Consider the following 22,729-nt stretch of genomic DNA (forward strand, 5'->3'; position numbering starts at 1 on the left):
AATACAAGTTTAATTCTCTGATCATCAAATATTTTTTTTAAGATTACTGCAAAATAAAAATATGTATAAACTGACATATCACTTCTGAGAAAAATGTATTGATTTTGCTGCATTCTTTTAAAAGTTTTTCAGCAAGTATCGCACTTGAATACTTGAAAATCTTTACAGAGAGCATTAAATTTAAGTAAGATCTAATTTATCTTGCATCAGACATTGAGGATGCTTTTTGAGTCATCCCACTCAATTTGACTGTATAAATGATAACACATGCCTGTCAGCGTGTATGTACATACAAGACAGCGCATCACCAATCAGATATTGTACCACAGTGAACATCTTCCACTGACGGAGTTCAGCAGCTTCCAACATGCAGTAAACAAAACACCCCCCTTCGTCAACATTAATTGTTTAGGACATAAAGTCAACTAAGGATTCATCTTAAAAGACGAAAAATGTATACCGATATCATATACACACAAACACATGAAAAAATTTGGCTGGGGGAGGTGTATTAGATTTGTTGGGGAAGATGTATTGTCCTTTTTGTAGCATATCATGAGTCTTTTTCGAACCTCATGGGAGAGGGCCTTAGCAAAATCAGGTTAATTCATGGGTTCAAAACCCACATCACTAAAAAGCCACATCGCATCTTTAGCCTTGACGTTTTCCAATAAAGAATACAGCTCATGCTTGGAGATGAAGACAAAAATTTGTTGCCGGGATATTGAGACAAGCTGGTTTATGCAATTTACAGAGTCGACTTGTCAGTGAAAGGAAGAATTATCATTTTTTAAGACTGGCATTTCAGTTATAAAACATGCAATTCTGAGTTTTTTGAAAACTGATAATGACAGAGGTTTGAGATCGAGTTTCCGTGGTGATAACTTTTCATTAGCAGCTGCGAAGAGTCTTCCTTTGGATATACATGGGTATATTGGATAATCTAATTAGCGAGTAGTGTTCATTTCCATTGCAACATGACATCATTGAAAGTTCAGGAAAGTTTCCGTGATTTTAAGTCTCCCTATACGTCGGTAAGTTTTGCAATCATAATTAAATGATTCGAAACATCTTTATGATTTTATGTGAGGTATAAAAACTGTGTCCTATAATAAAAGTTAGCAGTAAATCACAGGGAACGATTACTAATGACACTAGACTGTCAATCACAAAGTATTTCAAAACAGCTGAGTCAGTTCTAGAACTACTGAGTAAGATTTACTTCATCTGAATTCAAAATACACTGGTACATAAAAAGAACTGATAAGGACATCATCTGAATCTCTTGTCATAGTTATTTGAATGTAATTTGATAGTGGTTGCAGTACTTTCTTATCAAAAATTGTATTTTAAGAGCAACAATAGATAAAACATGGAGGAAGATGAAATATCAAATTTGGTTGGTTAATTTGCTTAAGGATATTGCTCGAGAAAGGTAGGGCTATTTACTATATGACCATACGTCAATAGCTGTATGTCTTTGTCCTTGAAAACAATTGATGTTTTATACAAGGAAGTTCATTCAAGCCTACACTAATTGAGTGAGTTTTTAAAAGAGAGAGAAAGAAAAGAAACAGACGAGAGAGAGGGAGACAGAGAGAGAGAGATTTTTGAATGTTTGTGATGATCATTACCTGGTAATCAAAAACTGAAGACTTGAGTTAATATAACATCAAAACAATGACATGTAATTTCTATTGGCATTTACAATTCAGATCTATGAAACATTTTCATATCATACAACTTTGTTTAATTAATCATTTTGTTTTATCCAAATTATAATGCATAAAGTGCAACAAAGCTATAAATTAAATAAAGTAAACATCAAAAAATTGCATGTTGGATAGAAAATCCATAAGGATAAGGTAATAAAAATATTTTTCACATGGTATTCAACTTCACTCATGTTACCTACTGTTCAATGAGATGAAAATGAAACACATGTATATAATCAAACATTCAGTAATTACCCCTGAGATATTACTGACCATAAATGTACACCACATTTAAAAATCTAATTTGAAAATTTTTAAAAATTGAACAGTAATGCATGGTCATAAACAGCAATCTAAAAATGTTTTTATTAACAAATTTCTGATATCAATTGCAAGCTGATGTGTCGGATTTACAATCTAAATCTGAGACATCACCTCGATATCTGTTTATATGTAAATTACAGGTACATATAATATGTTTTGGACTTGTTTTGTTTTTAAACAATAATAGATGGAAGAAATAACACCATTAGCCAGTATTAATGTACGGTAAATCTTATTGTCTACACGCAGCACCGTTACTACATGTATATTTTAAACACTCAAGCCATTGACGCTTTATCCCTAAATTTTGGTGATTTGTGACTAAATTTTTTATCAACATCTCAGGAAAAAAAAAGAAAGAAAAGCCTAGTTTCATATGTTTGTCTTAAAACATAGATGTTATTTTAAAACATGCAAAATATCAAATAATACAGTAATATGTGTACTATAAAACATTGAAAGATGTAATAATTTGAATTTTTAAACTAAGTAAACAGATAGAGTATCTGCACCAACCTTTGCATGATGCCTATACTATAATTTTCAACAAAGTAAGTTCTCAAGTAACCTTGTAACTCTCTGGAAACTTGTAAGTTCAATTCCTGAGACAACAAGCGAATAGCTGTCAATGTGACTATATTGTGACAGCAAACCGGATTTTCTTTTATGTGAACTGTATCCATAATCCATTTCTTAAACCTGAATTGATAAACACTACCTATCCAGAGAAATGGAGTACCCTAAAAAATATTTAAATAAAAACAACCCATGCCATATGTAACATTTTTATTTAAGGATAACCTACCTAGTCTGAACTTTTAAATATTTTTTTATAGTCTCAACTGAAAATACCAATTAGCCTGAATGTGCAGTAATTTTTATATGAATTATCATAAATGAATTTACAATTCAAACACCTGCTGTTCACTAACAGTTATAAAAATAACACCTGATTTTATTTTTAAACTTGTCAATGAGATATATATATCTTGATATACACCATTCCGTGGTCTGTTACCATTTATGTCTTGGGGCCAATAAATCATCATATGAAATAATAGGTATTATTTTTGTGGATACAAGAAGTGTTGCTACCTATGTTACATAATACTGAATAAGTTTATATGTACATGTATATACAACCCCAAAAACCATCAAACCAGGAATATCCTAAAGCCAAATACAACAATGCATGAATGCACAATCTATCTGAAGTGTAAAGTACCAAGAAATAACCATGATTAATAAATGAAAGGCTTCCAAATCTAAAATCTTTATTTCTGAAGAAAAAAAATTCAACCTGCTTATGAATTAATATCATACCAACATGGACATACAATGTTTTTCCTTTACATAAGTAAAATTACACAATGTAGTATAAACTTTAGAACATTATGTCATTCATATTCTTTTCCATTTCCCTATATGCTCATTTAAATACTCTCTTTTTTCTATCTGTAATATTTCATATATGTAATCATGACATTCTGTGATATATTAACCTGAATAAAATGAAATTAAAATCCAACTTACTATGAGTACAATGTATTATATATTCCAAATATTGGACATAATTGAAATTAGTACAAAGTTGGTTTTAAGACATTTTTGTCAGTTTGCAATTTTGCAGGGACAAGGTAAACCACCCTTCTTCATTTACTAAAATAATAAGAGTTCAAGGGTTCCCAAATTGAATTTAATATAATTAGTTTTTGCAACATTTGTATGTGGACTCTAACAAATAAATGTATAAATTGTAAAAAGTATGAGGATTTGGACATTTCCTGATACAAGAAGGATAAATCGTACAGTTGGAGACAATTTATTCAATGTGGGTAGCAATATGAGGCAACTATTAGCTAAATTGCAGCTACTTCAGCAGAGATAATTCGAGATGATACGAGATGTCTTCCAACACTTACCCCCATGTTTCAATGCAGGACCAGCTTCTATCGGTATGACAAGAAGTGGAAATACACCACTAAGGCCAACGAGTACAGCGCCGCCAAGAGAAAAGAACAACACTTCATAAAACGTTCTCTCAGCCGCAGGATCCGACATCGCGGATCGAGTTTCACTTGCCACGTCTTGTGAGAAACGATTAGGTGCACCAGTTTTTAAAGTCGTTCTATGTATTTCTCCATCTGCTAGCGGTATCACTAGTTCAGTGATAAAGATGACTGTCAACGGCAGCTGATATATAGCCATCGTGTACGCAAGATTACAAGGCCAAGAGTCCAAATGATTATAGGTAGCCTACATTGTTTACGTGTTGTCTGCATTCAGCCTTCACCTTTAAAAAGTCAAACCTCGTTTCGCAGTTTCGTATTCACTATTCCGACATGAAAAAAACAATTGGAAAACGTTTAAAGATATGATTGGCATGGGTAAATCTATATAAAATTCATCTTCCATATCATTCCTGACCTTATCTTTACCATAAATTATCTGATAGTTCGTAGTTTCGAATTTCACTTTGACGTCACTCGACAGCTCGCGGGAAAAGTGGATGTAATATTTATCAATCGGTGCTCTATCTTGAGCGGAGTCAGAGATCAAACGTGTGTACAACTGAATACACAGTTGGCGAGCGCTCTTCTATATTTAAGCAAGGTGTCGAAAGTTTTTATGATGAGTGACGAAAGTATTGGTAGATGAAACTATTAAACAGTTTTTCTGCCTTAATTTTTATGCAATGGATATATTCGATGTTGCTCAGGATGCGACTCAGATTGCAACTGCCACTAATAAATCAGATTATTGGTATATTTACCCGGTGGGTATAAACCGTAGTTTAATAACCCTTCATAGGTTAATTATTTTTCTCCTAGCATGAATTTATCAGTTCCTCAGTAGCTTCATTTCTCCTGGAAATAGTTCATTTGGATTTTTTAAAAAATAAACAAAAACTTTAAGCATTTTTTAAAAGTTAATTTTCTTTTAGTTTTGTTGTTGTAGTTTTAAAAATAAGTTATGAAAATTTATATAATTTTTTTTTTTGGCATATTATTCATATATATATATTGGTTCTTAATGTTGTTGTAGTAACTTGAAAACAATTTTGTTGTCATTGTTCCGTATATGTCCATGTAATTCCCCCTTTCTCATTTTTCTCTCCATCAGTAGTAAAGAATTTCATTGCCGAAACTTTCTTAGGCAGCCCTGTTCAATACAATTAGATTATCTTCAGTTGTTTTTATAATGAGAATTCCTGTTATTGTTTATATATGTAATACAAACAGATTAGCAAAGGTGGGATAAGATAATGGCTTTTTAAATTGATAAAGCTTTTTAGGTACTTAATCTTTGTTGAGGTCAAAAGCGCTTCAAATACCAGAGGATTTAGTGTTAATGATAAAACCATTTTGATAATGTTAAACATCTTTTGATATCATATGGTTAATCCAGCTATTGTGCATGGTGTTTTCAAGACAAAACAGATAAATAAACCGGCTGGTGTATAATGAAACCAAAAAAAATAAAAATCTTTATCATCTTGACCTTACCATTGTGGTTCTTAAATTTTTGAAAGATTTTTATTCTTCCACATGCCACCACGAAGGGAATTGATTGCTAATCTTCCAGACCTGAAAGTCTGATAAATTGATTTTAAGGTAGAGATAAAGCCAGCATGCAAAAAGAGATAGAAAGAAAAAAACACCCAAGTCAGGTAGCTCAGTATATTGATTCATTTCTTCTTTTTCCACTGCAGTGCATTTCACTCTGTATTTGATATATAGTAGTGCAGAAAACATCCTGCGGTTTTTATTTGAAGGTGCTGACTGTGGCGATTTTTTTTAATTATTGATTTCCCGGAATGTCCATTCATATCTTTCCCTTCATTGACCCCAGTGGTGTAAAAGATATATTATCTTCAGCATATCTGAGGCTGCACTTGATGAGATGGGGCTGGGATAATAATTGGAAATTGAATGGCACCATGAGTGAGAATGAAAGCCATGCAAGATTATACGCACATATGCTTCTTCAACTCTCAGTTTTTTCATTCGTGCTGGTAAATCAAATTTATATTACACTGTGATGCACTAGATTATTGAATTTTATAGAAAATAAGTTAATTATGTTGGTACATGTTATGATATTCTGAAGTTTTTTTATACCCTAACAAAGATTAATGATACAATCATGGAGAGTTATTGGTCTGTTTCAAATTTCAAATGTACAGCTAAACTGATTGGATGATTTCTAAGTAAACGTGGAAGAAAAACTGAAATTCAGAAATAGGATTCTTTAGTGTGCTCATTATCACCAAAAGGCTCCCCACTGAAAGGCTATCGAAGTTTCTGTATATAAGCACATATTTTAATTAAGTCTTGTGCTAATTGCTGACATTTTGGATAGCTTCAGATTCAGCAGTAAAGCCTTTTTAGCCCTTAATTTGAGTATGCCAAGATGCACGATCCATGCAAGATTAAAGGGGGGGGGGGGGGGGTGATGGGGGGGGGGAGGATGTGACCTACATGTATATGCATGAATCATAACAAAACCAATGTAAAATAATGTTTGCTGTATGCAATACATACTTTGTTAACAAAAAATTTAATTCTTTTTAATCTACTTCAGAGTTTGACAATCCACAAGTTACCAGACAAACTTCTGCTTCACATCTTTTCGTTTCTGAAGCACCAAGAGCTAGGAAAAGTAGCCCGCGTGTGTAAAAAATGGCGGCTGCTGGCCTACGATCCTCGATTATGGAAGAGCGTCTCGCTGAGGCCAGAATACGGGGGACTACACGTGCACAACATGGACGCTTTGCTTACCCTGATAGGAATAAGGTTTGGAGCCACCATGAAGTACATCGAGCTTCCGTGCGAGCTTATAACATCGCCCGTTTTACATGACCTTGCAAACAAGTGTCCGAATCTAGCTTACATGACATTAGACTTTGCCAATGCCATGCAGTTGCATGACTTCAATGATCTCAATGCCTTTCCGTGTAACCTCCGGAGTCTGTGTATATGTCTGTCGGAGGTGATTTTCTTGGAGGGGTTTATGAGGAGGATCTACAGTTGTCTGTCCTCCTTGGAAGTTCTCCATCTGATAGGTAAGCGAAGGGTGAATACCCCACAGAACACTGACACAAATTTTGGGATCTTAATTACCAATTGTATTTCTTCAAACTCTCTCCTTGTATAAAGTTTTCTTTTGATTTTCTTAAAAAATTATCCATTTCAAGAATTTTTTATCAGAAAAAATGATTGTCCCTTACATTCAACATTTGTTCAACCCTTAAAGTGCAAGAAATGGGTAGAGGGAGAAGATAAATTATAAGCTATTTCTGATTCATTAAAACATACATATGGGCCATATATCCAACTTGGTTTTTTTTTTGCTAATTAAAATATTAAGAAAATGCTTGGTTTTTTAATTTGCATAAGTCGACACTTTTTGTCAATTTAATTTTTTTATAACACACTATAATTGTTTAATTTGTTTCAAGTAATAGAATAATTGAAAAACAGCAGAAAATAGATCATCATTAAAAATATGAATGGATATTAAATGAATTAAAGCTTCACCAAGTATAAAATTACACGTATTGAATTACATTGAAATAACTTCACAAATACATTGCATTTGCACTGCATGGCTTTCAGGTCAAGGAAAAAAAGGGAATGAATATAGTAAAACATAGATGTACTTTTCTAGAGACAAAAAGATCAAATGCACCAAGCAGAGCTTTTGTTGAAAACAAGATTTCAGGGAACAGATAGAAATAGAAAAATCCTTTTTCATTATAGATTAGTTAAAAACAATGACGTGACGTAATGCTTGATTAGGATAGCCATTAAGATGCTCCAGAAATATCCCAAATGTTGGGCAACATTGTAACAAATCGCATATGTATCCAATCACACTGCTCTGATGCCTTGTACATCGATTGTAGACTAAGACAACAATTTTAGGGGGAATCGAAAATACGGCAAATCTGTCGAGAACATTTGCTTGCATTACATGGACAATTAGTCTGAAGGAATTGACATCCACTTATTGATAAAATGCACTGTGCAATAACAAATAAGAAGAACTCAGGCTGCAAGGAAATTAAACCACTGAATAAACACCTAGAAGGTTTTTTGTATTATTATTTGCAGAATACAAATGCTCAGAGGCTAACTAGATTGTTTTGTGACTCAGATATTTATAGAGATTGAAAAATGAATTACCTGTAGTTTGATTTTGGTACCTGAATACTGAAATTGGTTGCAGATAGCTCTGTGGGCATGGTACCTGCAGATGTTGTTACTTAATTTACATGCCTTTGAAATTCTTCAAACAGCGACCCTCACCAGAACCTTAAAGTAAATGGTGACTCTTAATCTGCATATAAATTTTATAACTCTGCATTTTTCAGTGTTGGTGAGCTAGGGTCTGTTGGGCAAGTAAACAAGTAAATTCAATAGAAAAATGTCTACAAACTTTTTGGCATCAAGTAAATGCATGTGTATATTCACAAAAAAGGTTAATATGTCCAAAACCAGAGCTCATTATTTTGTGGTGTAAAGGACTATATCTGGTATGGTTAAATATATCTGCCCTTAATTTTAACCAATCTTTAAATATATAGTGTTGTATAAAAATCAAATCTCCATAAATCATTGTACAGAGGATGCCTATCACTTTAAGCTTGATTTTAGTCATCATTTCTCATTCGCTGTTTATCTATGACGTCACATAAATGGCCCAATTCCCACAATTTTGCAAAAAAATGGAAATAATGTAAAAAAAAAAATTTCAAAATTTTGCATTCGGAAGTATAGAGCGCAGGTCTGCTCAAGTACGATTTTAACGTATGTTTTTCTTCCTATATATAATTATGTATTCATCATACTAAAAAATTGCATTTGAGCAAGCCTGTGCTCGATGTTTCCCAGTCGAAAAACAATTGGAAAACACCCATATTTTTGCTACAAATATCAATTTATCAAAATAAGACAATTTTCATGACGTCATTTCTATTTTATGACGTCACTGCAGTGAAAACCTTTTACACACTTTTATTCCAATTTGATTTCAACTATCTTACACCTTATTTTTTGAGGTCTTTAAAAAACCTAAATTTTAGGGACAAAAAATGCATAATACTGCACATAGTTCTTTCAGTGTTATTTTCTTTTTTTTTTTGGCATGTAAGAATTGTAGCTCTGTTGCCTGTCAACCATTCCCTAGGCTTACAGTTTTGCAGCTTTGGTCAAGGCTGCTTCTGGTCAACTTAGAAATTCTACCTCTTTAAAGTGTCATCTGTAATTCCTATACAGTTTTTTTTTTATTCTTCTCCTCTCTTCTGTAGCATGTTGAAAAGTATGCAAATATAGGGAAAGGGCAACTGGTACTGTAACCCTGGGCTAGCAAAGATAAATATTTGATTTAAGAAGTCTGTTTTAGGGTCCTTTGATCATTACCCGGTTCATGTAGTGAACATGTTCAAGCCTTTTAGGTCAAGGATGGATGGACCAGTAATCAAGGAGGAATAGACAATACCCTTATGTCAGACCATATATGTTGGCCCACCAAAGATTGAACTCTTGTCAAAAATATGACTGCCAAAATTTATACCCTTTAATATTGCTTAGAGAGCTAGTACAAGAATTATTTTTTTTCTGTATATCGGTTGTCATAGTATAGTTATCTGTAACAGGGATTGGAAATCTTGCATTTACATTATAGGCTACGTTAAATGCAAGCTTTCCAATCGCTTCAGAATTCATTATCGGTCATGTTTTTCATGTTCACAAATTCTTCCAGTTGATTAAAAAATTGATAATGATGTTAGCAGACCCTGTATTTAATTTGAAAGATGTAATAGTTCTGATTCTTAAGATTGCTAAAAAAAGGTTGACTTTGATCATCATGTTAATTTCCCCTCCCCTGAAGTTTGTTAATGTTTCTTTTTTTAATTAGATAAGCTAGGTTATACATGTAATTCCTTGCCAAACACTCTGAACTGGTGGTATTACCTCTAACTAACCACAAATTCTGTTCTACTTTTGTTATAACCGGTTTTGTCAATTTTATCTTTTTTTTCCCTCTTTTTTTTTCTTTTGTTCACTTTGCTACACAAAAAAATCATGTATTCTTAATTGTATCATTTAACTCCACAATTCTTGTATTTTATACATATGACTACCTTGTACCTAGTGGAGAAGGCTTAAATAGGCTTTGCCTGCTGCCCAATCCTATTATGAGAATATTATTATGCATAATAAAATATGTTCAAATCAAATCAACTAACCACAAACTGCTAGCCTCCAATTTTTAATTTTTTTTTTTAGTGTTGTGAGGGAGATGTGTAAGTTATTTGTAATAGCTAAATTCAAGATTCTTCTCTTGAAAACTAAGAACCCTGACAATATTGTGTTTAAGTGGAAGATTGTACAAAAAAGAAAAAAAGCAATTAATTACTTTGATTTCCTACACTTCTACGGATGCCACAGTGGATGCATCCGACTGCAAAATTAGAAACTAGGTTGAGTATGAAGCAAAGCAAATGTCCTGAAACACTGAATCTGGAATGATTTAGAGACTCGGAATTACATGATTGGTCATTGAAATAATGAGAGCAGCTGAATCTAATCACTGAATTAGAAATGAATGCTATAAATTGTATGATTATATTTGTGGGGCACAATCGTGGCGTATTATTGTTTTCACCAGAAATAGAAGGTTTGGTACCTCCCTACACACAGCTGGACATTGTCAAAAAACAGCTTTTGCTAACTTTAGAGGAAATGGAATATAAAGATAAAATTTGAAAATTGAAAATGATTTTATGGTGTGCTGGCATCATTTTTTGAAAAATGGAAAAGTCCTAACAGTAAGTGTTAGGTCTAAATAAATGGTTCTGAGTTTTATAAAGATATTTCACACATGCATTTACTATTTTTGAGAGAAAGTACATGGTAAATGGATTTAAAAAAAATAAAATTCGAAAATTGAAAATGATTTTTATAATCACGTTGCTGGCATCATTATCTAACAATAGGTATTAGAGCTGTAGAAAAAAGATGAAGCGGAGTTTGTCTGTTTATATCAGTCATGGGTTTATAAATAGAATATCACACATTTATTTACTATTCTTGGCTTGATGAACTTTATAAATGACTCCAGCTGACAAACTACAAAAAACTTGTGGATGCTGATCGAAATCAGCTGGTAATTGAGCTAAGAGAATACTGGTATATGGATTTTCAAAAGTTTCAACTTGAGAATATACTGGATCCTCATGCAACTTTAATTCACGGCATTGCCATCTGCAGTCAGATATGATATTGGTTCATGCAAACAAAAAAGAATTTGTAAAGAGCTTAGATATTCTGCGTTCTCTGAAAAAAAAAAGGGGGGGGATTATCATCTCTGATGTCCTGTAGCATAACTCTTTTTCCCATTTATGCTATTTTACTGTATTATATATACAACTCAAAGTCTGAAAAGTTTGTCTTTATCCCAGACATATTTTAATTGCTGCTCAAAGTCTGAAAAGTCTATTGAACTGACCTCCTGTCATTATCACACAAAATATATTGCTGCTCTTGTGTCTTATGCATTACCAGTAATTCATATTTAAACTCCAATTTTAACATGTGAAACAAGACATTCCAGTATAATCAATATACATATGTACATGTAGCAATTATGAGGCTGCATAGATACAGTTTACCAGTGGATGCAAAAGCCATCAAATTTTCACTGATTGAGTTGTGTTTTATGCAATGTACAACACATTATCTCCATACTATGGTCATTCCTCACCTGTAATTACACAAAGCTGCCATGTAGGTAGCAATTAACAATCAACTACATTCTTATATGAACCCAAAGTAATCTGTGCCACATGTCTGCACATAAATTGCAATGGTTATGAGCTAGGTCAGAGCTACATATATATCTAAGTAATTTGTGAACTGCAAGTATCATAATACAGTATAAAAGAATGGAATGGTTGTTACTATAGATTCCTAATTAAATGCAATAAATTAATATCCGCGTTAAATTGCGAGAAGCACATATCTTGCAAAATTTAAAATCTCACTTTTAATTTTTGAACATATGTAAACACATTAAACTATGAACAAAATTCAACATTTGCGATTTTATTTTCTTGTGATTTGATGGAAAACAGTTGAATCGCGGAATTAAGTACTCGCGTAAAATAAGGAATCTACAGTACTTGCAGCAACGTAGACTAGCCAGCAGAGAGAGAGCTGCATGATTATTGTGTTCAAAGTTTGATTGCTGCTGTAGATTGGGATTTATCTCTTGGTCCAGACTGTTGTAGTTATGATTGGACAAAACACCATGCAATCCCTAACTGTTCTTGTCCTCATTGTCTAAATTAGGAACTCCCATTTAGTCTAATCCCTAAACTGTCTACATACAAAGCAGCTAAAGGTCCCATATACCTTTTGAGCCAGCATGGTGGGTTCTGATTGGCATCTCTGTACAAAATGTCAATGATATTCGACCATTGCAAAACTAATGAATATTATTAAGGAACTTTGGAGAATGTTGGGTAATTTTGGTGCTCTATACATGTACTGCAAGAATTTCACCAGAAATCGAGGACCAAAATTTTTGCAGCGCATATGTATCTTAAGTGATCCTCTAATTGTGTTTAAACAGACAAATGGTCTGAGGCAAAAAGAAAAAGTAAAGAATTTAGAAGTGAAATTCTATAATCCAGGCGTACAATAAATATTGTATTTATTTACTTACAAGCAAATGCTGCTCAAGCAGGGAAAAAAATAAAGCAGTGATTACATGGTGCTTAGCAATACATTGCACTGCAAAAACAGTTATTGAGAAAGATGAAAAAAATTTCAGATGCAAAGACAAGCGTAGTCCTAGCTGTGAAGCCTCCATGAGAACTTTTGATGAGGCTGTAGAAGGTACAACACTGATTTGCAGCAGCTGTTGGAGTTATTATCATTAGACATGATACAACATAGAATGCTCAAGATCTGGAGGCTGCCAGGGAGAAAGCAGTTAGCAACAGAGGGACAAACACTGTATACACACACACACTCACTCCTTACACTAGAGCTCTCATGCTGCTGATTATAACATCTTTTTTGTAGGTTAATACCTGCAGCATTAGGTGTATTTAACTATCCAATTATTGGTTTGTGCACTAGATATACAATATACATGAACTATGTTAACTAACAGTATTACCTGACAATACACCTGTGTACTTTTGGTAGCTTTGTAATTGAGCTTCACGCAATTTTATTTGTTTTTGGTTGCACTTTGTTGATAACAGCTAGTTTAAACCTGAGCAGGTGAATCAATTTTTTATTGCAAGAGTGTATTTTTATGTACTTTTAGAATTTGCACCTAGAAAATTTAAGAACAGCTGTTCAGACATACATAATTGATATATCTTGAAAAACATGTTTGATTAAAAGTATTTTGGAAGACCTAGCTGTGCTACAACCCACTGAAAATTCATTTAAAACTGCATAAAGAGCACTTTTAAAATTGTTTTACAATCATGAAAAATGCTGTTTTAATGATCATTTAAGGACATTTAAAGTACTTTAAACTGTTTGAAATAAAGATCAATCAATTTCAGTACACAAACTAATAATGTACGACGTAAAATCTGACAAAATATTTTTTTTATAACTGGACATTTTTGTAAGAGAACAAAAAAATTTATTTCAGGTACAATTTTATCCACAATTTAACTCTGATGTAATGATTGCAGGTACTTTTGAAATGTCAATGGAGGCTGAGGAGGACATCTATGAAGTTATCAACATCGGGAAGATTAAGGCCCACACGCCCAACCTCAGGATAGTCAATATGTACGGCATCACCTTCATTGATGACTCGCACATCGAGTTGCTCACCTCCAACTGTATCCACATAGAGACTCTGGCCCTCAACTTCTGTCTCCGGGTCAAGGGGTCCTCCTTCAAGTCCTTGGTGCAACGATGCAAGAAGCTCAAAACTCTTCTATTGCAACATACTGGTACCGTTAAAAAGATATTAATTCTTCATTAGATATTCGACATTTTTACATAGACATTTGATTTGATAAAAAACAAGAAACAATTGATTTTGAATAGCTTGAAAAGATTGTATCTGATCTATACAATTATTATTAACCAACATGAAAAATTACAAGACGTGTGAGTTTTACGCAAAAATCTACTTTTATATATACCAATAGAATGAAGTTTTATTTTATGTGACCTGCTATAGGTTAGAATGTGTTTGGGTGAGAAACGTAACGGTATATTGCTGAAGAACCCTTGTTACATAAAATATGTAATATTAGTAAAACCAACTCATTTTGCAAAATGAACTGATATTTGTAAATCAGTAATTTTTTTCCATGAGGATTCTGCCTTTAATTTGCTACTTATGAATTTTCCATGAGGCTTTATTATAACTTCTGAAAATGAGTGCATATAGCAATTACAAAATGACACTTGTGTTTGAATAACAAGTTCCAGTTGACACTTTTGCTGATCTGGTTACAGGGGTGGAAGATCATCACATGATGGCTGTTCCCTGGGAGACCTCCATTATCTCTGAACTAGACCTGACTTCGACCGAACTCTCAACGGAGTGTCTAGAGAACATTCTTCTGCGCATGCCAGGCTTCACCTATCTAGCATTAGGATATTGTGAATTTTTCTCAGATAGGGTATGTCCTTCGCCTCAATCTATGGAAGATTAATTATCAATAAATTATGCTTAAAATCTTTCATCAGAATGTTCATCCCCCATGACCTTTTCAATATAACATTTGATATTGACCTTCTCTGTGACCTTGAAATTAAGAACTGTTAAATCTCTTTCTCTCTATTTCCCCTCTACCCCAAGTTCATTTGTTATCACTTTAACTCCATATGTACCACCTTTCTAAAAGTCCAGTTAATGGACAATACATGTTTGTTTCAGATTTTGGATCATTTGTCACAGAAAGGAAAATTCAACAATCTGAAGGCCTTGGACATTAGCCACACCCATGCCCTGTCTGAGAACGCCATCTACCAGTTCCTGCAATCTCACGGACACCATCTGACAGGACTCATGTGTTGCGGGAAACCCAAACTTACCGAGAATTTCTGGCTTAATGTCATTGGATTCCTCACTAGCATTAGGTACATGTACTGTTGTCACAAAATAAGTACCAGTATATTTTATTTATGGGAGAGTTTAAAACAACCATCGGAACCATGAATAATGTAAACCAAACTTTGTATGCCATTAATGTCCTTGAGATTTTGCCGTTCAAAACACACTTTTAGAACTATAAAAGAAATAACTACAGATACTCCCTTACAAAAATTATATATATTTGTTTTTACATTACGGTAATACTAAGAGCCACATATAAGGTTTGCAAATAGAAAATGAAGCTTTGGTGTATCAGGTTTTCGTTTAAAAAAATTCTGTTCCCAAGATCTACTCCTAACCAATATTCCTTTACCTTAAAATAATTATTCATTCTGCTAAAATTGATATATTCTCCTTGGAAACTTATTAGAGGATTTGCTTTTAGTATCAGAAGCTTTTAAAAATATATATATATGTTAGTTTAGGATATACCAGGGGAAAGACATTTCTTTTGAAGCAAATGATACTGACATTATTAATAAACAAAAAAATGTCACAGTTCAAATTTCAGAATGAAAATCTTGGAAATATCCCATACACTGAATTATATCTCACTCAGAGTCAAAAGGTTAAAGATAAATGTCTGCTAAAATATCTGGGAACTAGGGACACACCATGTGAGCTGCATTTTGTATCAAAACAGTTCATTTTCTTTTTTTTCTCTGTGTGATGAAATACTCCAAGAGCATGTGAATTCTCTGATATTGCATTAGGCAGATGTGTTATATGTTCCAATGTTTTGAATCTGCAGTTGCTGAATTTTCCACACGCAAATTGCAAATCAATCACTGATATACGCATTATAAGCAATTTCATACACTTCCTTTTTTTCTGCCCTCTTCTCTAGAAGAAAAAGACCTTGTAATATAATGAATTATGAGTGAAACAAATTGCTTACTCTCAATGCTAATAAAATCATCCCTTTGGTTTGTTTTTGCCTTTTAGCTATCTATTATGAAATCAGTGAGTTCTTTGAAGAGCAATATCTGCTTTTCTACTTGAAGAAGCCAGCTTTTACAAACAGCGTACAGTAATTATTAGTTTGGCACTTGATTTGGAGCCAGAACAGGGATAAGAGCTCATTACCGTGAACATTGTTCAATATGTATGCCTACATGGTCACCATTATTGTCTCTAAATGCATGTCAGCAAATCAAAAAAAAATTACTTAAAATCTTCATTTCTATCTAACATCATATTGCAGTTTTTTTTCAATGATAGTTTTTTTAAGGAATTTTCTTGGGGAAAGTTAAAGTTTTAATTGGAAAAAAATTTGAGATATTTGTGCTCACTTAAATTTTGTAATTGACTTTAGAAATGGCATTGTCAAAATCTGAAGAAGAAATTCCTCAAACCTATTTCATGTGATTAAGAATTGATTTTTCCCTCCTTTTTTTACCCTCTCAATTCTTAGTATTTTACCCTTAAGTCTATTCCTTATAATTAAATTATTGAGCAGCATCATGTAGAAAAGCCTGTAAATCAGCAGGCATTGATTCTCATATTTTGTCTTTTATGAAGATGATGCTTTGAGAGTAGCAGACTACGAGAGAGCAGAATCAGATGCCCTTGTGATTATGATGTACCTATTGATCATTAATAAGGAGATTTCTCCCTGTATGTACCACTGTGGTTGATCGCTTTGTGATGAATAGCATCCGCTGAGTACAAACATATAGCAAGATTTTGCCGAGTCAAATTAAGTACAATTTCTTTGCCGATAAAATCTCTTTTTATATTGCCAGAGATTTTTTTTCTCCCTCTCTCTAATGCAAGTCTGGAATTAATTCAGATGGCTTATTTTATGTCAGAACTGGAAATCCCTTGTCATCAGAGGAGACGTTTTTTTTTCTATTTCTAGCATTTGTAGCCTCCAAAAATGATGTTTTCCAGGGTTTGCCGTTGCTATTGAATTGTTAATTGCAGGTTATTTTGGGAGTAAAAGTTCTCCAAATAAATGTAAATTAATCGCTGCAATGACATAAAATTGCCATGAAATTGTCCATAATGTTTGTCTTTTCTCCTTCTTTATTCTATAGGGATGGGCTACATTGTGTTAAGGCTTTAGTTAGGTTTTCAGAGATGCTGATATATTGACATTTAGATTCTATTCTCAGGTAACTGGGAAATAAAAAGCCTTTTTCTGGATAAAATAAAAAGACAGGTTTGATTGCGCAATTATTAAGTCCTTTTGCAACAGTATTTACCCATCCCTGTTTTTTTTAATGGTTAATAACACATGGATACTACATTTTTAAAATGTTTTTAAAAGCAAAGAAAATGTAAAAAACAAAAAATGGATAAAAAGCAGAAAGAAAAGATTGTGAGGGATAGGGGGTGGGGGAAAACAGGTTTGGTGTTGTTACATCAAACTGCAGTCCCTGAAATTTTCTACTCATCCACTTGAACTATGAGCAAATTTAATGCTGGACAAAAAATGAGCAATTGCAGAGTGAAAACTGAATGCAATGTTTGATTGTTGGTGAATATTAATGCAGAATGAATAGCAAATACAAATATCAATTGAACTTTTCAAAAATGACCTAGTGCAAAACAGAAATACACAATGAAGTTCAGAATGCTATCAAGTTAGCAAAAAATTTAATCTACCATATTTCAATTTCTATTACTTGTATGTACATGGAAGTGTAAAGATTACCCTACTAGTGATTTCAAAGTTTTTAAAGTTATCTCCCTTTATTAAGTCTCCCAAACGAAGTTTGGAGACATTGTTTTTGTACGGTTTCTTCTTCTTCTTTTTCTTCTTCTTTCCCGCTCTGAACTTGTCCGTCGCATTTCTCGGAGATGGCTGATTAGAATTGTACAAAACTCTAGGATATGATAGGCCTGCATATCTAGACGTGCACACTGGATTGATTTTTCTCATTTGGGGTTGGCCAACCACTTTTCTGGGGGGTCAAAAGGTCATAGGATCTAACATTGAACCTTATCACTACTTCTTACGGGTAGATATTTCAACTGCTTCCATTATCAGTTTGGAGAACAATGTGAAATCAAACTTTTACACATGGAATTTTGAATTACAGTTGCACAAAAAATTAGTTTTCCAAGCCCAGCATGTTAATCACTGGAAAAAAATTGAAATCCGTACCCATTCTGGAAGATGAATGTTGATTTTTTGTTACAGAATCTGTGTACTGGGAACTGCCAATGGATGGTTTCTCCGGATCCAGAGCAAGGTGCACATTGATCAGGTGATAGAGGGCTTTGCACAGAACTGCTCCCGACTGGAGAGACTGGAGATCCAGTGGGATCCAGACACAATCCGATTCAGCGACAAGAGCAACAAGTTTGTGGATCACATCAGGTGAGGCTTTATAGATTGGTTAGGTACTATTAAGATGGAATATAATATTTGTTTTTCCGTCTTTTCTTCTCTAAGACTCCAATTAAGATTCTCTCTCTCTCTCCTTTCTACAATAGTAGAATATACATGCATAAGACAAAGTTCTGATTTTGAAATAATTAAGGATCCTTTGTGAATTTCAAAAACTCAATTGCTTATTTGCTATAAATTATTTGGACACCCCTTTCCCCCAATAAACTTTCTAATTTTAAACAATTCACAGAAAAATTGATACTTACAAACATTAATGTGTCAACTCAAATATTTATAGCTATAAGAAGTACATTTTTCTAAAACTTTGCATCTATTTTTACAGGTTGCGGTGCCCCCATCTAAAATCTCTGACTCTAAGTGATGGGGAGTACTACGAAATGGTCAAGTCTAACTTTGAGCGTGCTGACAGACTGAAGGTGGTTCGAACAACCACAAACTACTGCACCAGTATCGTCAGCCTGCTGAATTGTTATAAGGATCTCCTCTTCAACTGAACCATCTCTTAACATGTTCAGACATTCTAGTGAACTGTTCAACAGTGTAATGTTGTTTCATTTGAGGAAGAAGATAATCTTTCGGAGTGTGATGTTACTTGTTGGTCAATATTTGCGAAGTATGAGACCCAGCTTTACCTTCAAAATTCCACCTAGTGCCAGAAATGAAGTCTGTGCTCCATTTTAATTGGAGGAGAGCTTTTCTGAAGTCAATGAATTCCATATCTTGATGACATAGACAAGACCCCACCCCACCTTGTGATATTTCTGTATTGATCTATTGATCTTCCAGCAAATGGAGAGAAATGATGCAGTTTGTCATATATTTTCAGAAAAATGCATTATTAATTTATTTATTGTATTACAAAACTGTTTTGTTCAATAAGCTTAGAGCAGAGGATTTATAATTACAAAATTGCTTCAAGCATTCTTGGAATGCTGAATTAATGAACATTTTGTGTTATCAGCAGAAAAGGATCTTTACTGAATGCTGTAACTTCCTCAACATTTTTTTCAGGCCCTATATATTTTTACATTGCATTTTCTACATTGTGTATGTATAGCAAAATTCAGTCTTTGAAAACGTTATATGTATCATCCTAACATCTATGTATTTAAAACAAAGCCTAAGGCTGCAAGTTGGTAGTGAAATTAATAGATACATGTATATGGTACATGTAGTGTACAAATCTTTCCAGCCAATACTATTCAATATTCACAGCATTATTTTAATATAGATCAGTTATTCCACTCACATTTCATTGTGCCAAATGAGATTTCTTCAAAGTTTTAGACATATAATGGTGGCTTTAATCTTTTTTCATATGCAATTCTTTTTAGCATCACCCACAGGAGCTCATCACGAACTTTTGGTCTTCTTACTATGTTTTACAGTATAATTAATATTTATGATAGGGGTGTTCAGAAAGTTAGAAGACCAAAAGTTCATGACCAGTCCCTGTGCATTACCGTAATTTTCCATGTATAATCACTATATACTAAATTTGTACATCACTTAGAGAGAAACAGTGAAAAGCAAGGAATTTTTTTTCCAATTTTATATTTTCTTTCAAAGAACAACAACTCTGGTTCTCTTACAGTATAATTATTCAAAGTCTGCTCTTCAAAGGATTTATGGTAAAGGTATGGCTATTTTGTATGACTATGAGTTACAATAAGAAAAATTTTGTCCTACGTTGTTGAAAAAAAGCCAGAAGTTGAGTTAGTGCTTCATTCCAGCGGTCAGAGAAATAATATTTTCAAGAACTGTTGCAATATTTTATGATCGAGTGTGAAATTATGTACATGTATTTATGAGTGAAATTTATTCATGTCCCATGTGAACAGCTGGACTGTTTTTTTTTATAGGTTAACTTAGTTGAATTATTTGAGATGCATGTTTATAGTGCTGTGTATGTGTATAAACAATACATTAATGGAGTTTTATTTACTGTTAACAGAGGGTGTGTTGTTGAATCGGATATAAATATCTTAATACACTATGCATAAAAATGATCTGATTATCAAAAGGAATGTGACAATTTATAAAATAAAGATGGGTGAATTTATATATATTTGTTTTATTTGTTGATTGGTTTTTCAAAAACGAATCTTCTGATGTACAGTAAATAATCAGGATGTGGATACTGTATATGGAAAAACAGTGGGCAAATTTCTCTTGTGGGATATTTGTATAATTTATTTATTTCTGTTTCACATTAATAAACCATTTTCTTATGGAATACCCAATGTTAGTGGAAAAAATCTATTTGAGTTTATGATTATTATTTAAGAATATTTTATATTTTTTCTTCATTGAGAAAATCTTCATAAATAACAATTTATATATAAAGAAAAAAAAACAGAGTATAAAAAAGATAAGAACCAAACTTTTTTTTTCTTTTTTTTAAATAGTTATTCGAATAGTTACAATAAAAAAAAAGACAACCAAAATTTCGGTATAATTAAATAAATAATAAATAAATAATTGCACTTGACACTAAGTGATGAGTCTTTGTACAATTATTAAAATTCCATAAATCTCCTGTGGTTGTGATACGGGTTATTAAATATAAGAGCCTTGGGGTTCTTTACCGTTATTACAAACACCTATTAGTTGGTATGTGTTATCTAGATTTAATTGTTCCCAATTAAAGAGTCTGCTTTGAGGAAAAGTACTATCTGTCAACAAGAAGAAAACAACCTATATATATAGAAATGCACCATTACCAAGATATATCAACAGCTGTGGTCAGTCTTCAAGGAGAGTCTTAAAGAACAAGTAAGTTTATTATATAATGTATTTAAATTTATAAATTACATATTGAGATATCTCAATTAATAATGCTATTCCCGCTAAGAGATGCTATCTAACTTTTCACGTATAAATATTTTCAAAGACAAATGTGTGTTGTGCACGTAACTATAATTAGCCTATTTTATTAGCTTTGCAACAATTAACTCAGACTGGCGGAGAACGTCCCTACCAAAATTCTACTCTAATTTCCTAAAGATATCAATGCAGAAAAACTTGAATGTTGTTTTATAATTTACTTAAATTCACACAGCGTCATGCCAAAAAAAAAGGAGTTATGATATCCAATCACGTAAATTCCTCTCTGTGAGTGAAAATCTCAAACAAATTTTTTTTTGACAACTGACAATTTGCTATCATTAGTTCTAACTTGGCTTGGACAACAATCTCTCTTTCCTATGTGTTTGGCCAACAAAAACAAACCATAACATTGTTTTGCTCGCACAGAACTCTTCTTCATTTCCATCTTACTTTGATTTTAAGGCATACTTAGGGAAACGAACAAAACATTAGGCAACCCAAATCTTGCTCTGTGCTCATAGCATATAATTATAATAAAACAATATACATAAGTGTGTGATGGGACACCAATGTCTCATTTTACATCTTGTTTTTTTTTTTTTGTTTTTTTTTTTTTTTTTTTTTTTTTATTTATGTTTTTTATTCATGACTTTCACAGCTTTCTTACATAATACATTTCTTTTGGAATCTCAACATTTTTTTACATACAATATACATGCAAGAATAGATATATAATAGTTCACAATGGTGTGAAAGTTTGTTTTTTATGTTTTTAGTGGGGGTGAGAAAGGACAGAAAACATTGAGTGAAATAATATGCATATAAACACAAACAAAAGAAACAAAAGAAGAAAAGCAAATAAAAAATATAACATGCACACCAACTTATAAATTGACAGCTCTAAATTTAAGGATTTTCCAATATGTGATTATAATATACACAAACACCAGCATGAACATAATATTTAGCATGTACATGTACATATATTTATTTATGAGAGAAAAGAAGGCGGAGAGAAAAAAGCTGACGGGGCAATGGTTGCTTTGCAGCATAGCTGTCTATCAGGGTTTGCTTATCAAAAAGATTTATTTAGATATTTTATAAAAGCATCATACATTCTTTTAACAAATAGTTGGGGATATAGTAAAGACTTGCTAAATTCTTTCAATAATATTCTCCAAGTGTCTCTCAAATTTTTCAAATTCACAGTTCTTTAAAAGTAAATATTTTTCCACAAGAAGCCTGTTTTCAATTTTCCTTTTGAGTTCCAACACATTTAAAGTTGGGTAAGTTTTAAGTCTACAAGTGAAAATATACTGTTTTACAATATAACTTAAAAGGTTTTGTA

At 32.8% G+C, this 22,729-nt stretch overlaps 2 protein-coding genes across 4 annotated transcripts in view; one reads left to right on the top strand and one right to left on the bottom strand.

Annotated features, from left to right (window-relative positions):
* Positions 1-4,343, bottom strand: part of LOC105328083 (zinc transporter ZIP13) — a 19,265-nt gene extending 14,922 nt beyond the window's left edge. The window contains exon 1 of the mRNA XM_034474286.2: positions 3,962-4,343. Coding sequence (XP_034330177.2) covers positions 3,962-4,247 — 286 coding nt within the window. The 5' untranslated portion in view covers positions 4,248-4,343. The remainder of the gene's footprint in view (positions 1-3,961) is intronic.
* LOC105346649 (F-box/LRR-repeat protein fbxl-1) overlaps positions 1-20,614 on the top strand; it is a 22,438-nt gene extending 1,824 nt beyond the window's left edge. Inside the window, exons 1-7 of one of the 3 annotated variants that reach the window (XM_034474285.2) lie at positions 477-1,034; positions 6,624-7,104; positions 13,768-14,034; positions 14,549-14,715; positions 14,973-15,175; positions 18,340-18,519; positions 18,875-20,614. In XM_034474285.2, coding sequence (XP_034330176.2) covers positions 978-1,034; positions 6,624-7,104; positions 13,768-14,034; positions 14,549-14,715; positions 14,973-15,175; positions 18,340-18,519; positions 18,875-19,046 — 1,527 coding nt within the window. In that variant the 5' untranslated portion in view covers positions 477-977 and the 3' untranslated portion in view covers positions 19,047-20,614. Of the gene's footprint in view, positions 1-476; positions 1,035-4,526; positions 4,816-6,623; positions 7,105-13,767; positions 14,035-14,548; positions 14,716-14,972; positions 15,176-18,339; positions 18,520-18,874 lie in introns of those variants that run through there. The other 2 variants (XM_011455322.4, XM_034474284.2) reach the window with 2 other exon arrangements.
* The last annotated feature ends 2,115 nt before the right edge of the window (positions 20,615-22,729 follow it).

The sequence above is a fragment of the Magallana gigas genome, chromosome 8 (assembly GCF_963853765.1).
Source record: "Magallana gigas chromosome 8, xbMagGiga1.1, whole genome shotgun sequence".
NCBI classification, from domain to species: Eukaryota; Metazoa; Mollusca; class Bivalvia; order Ostreida; family Ostreidae; genus Magallana; species Magallana gigas.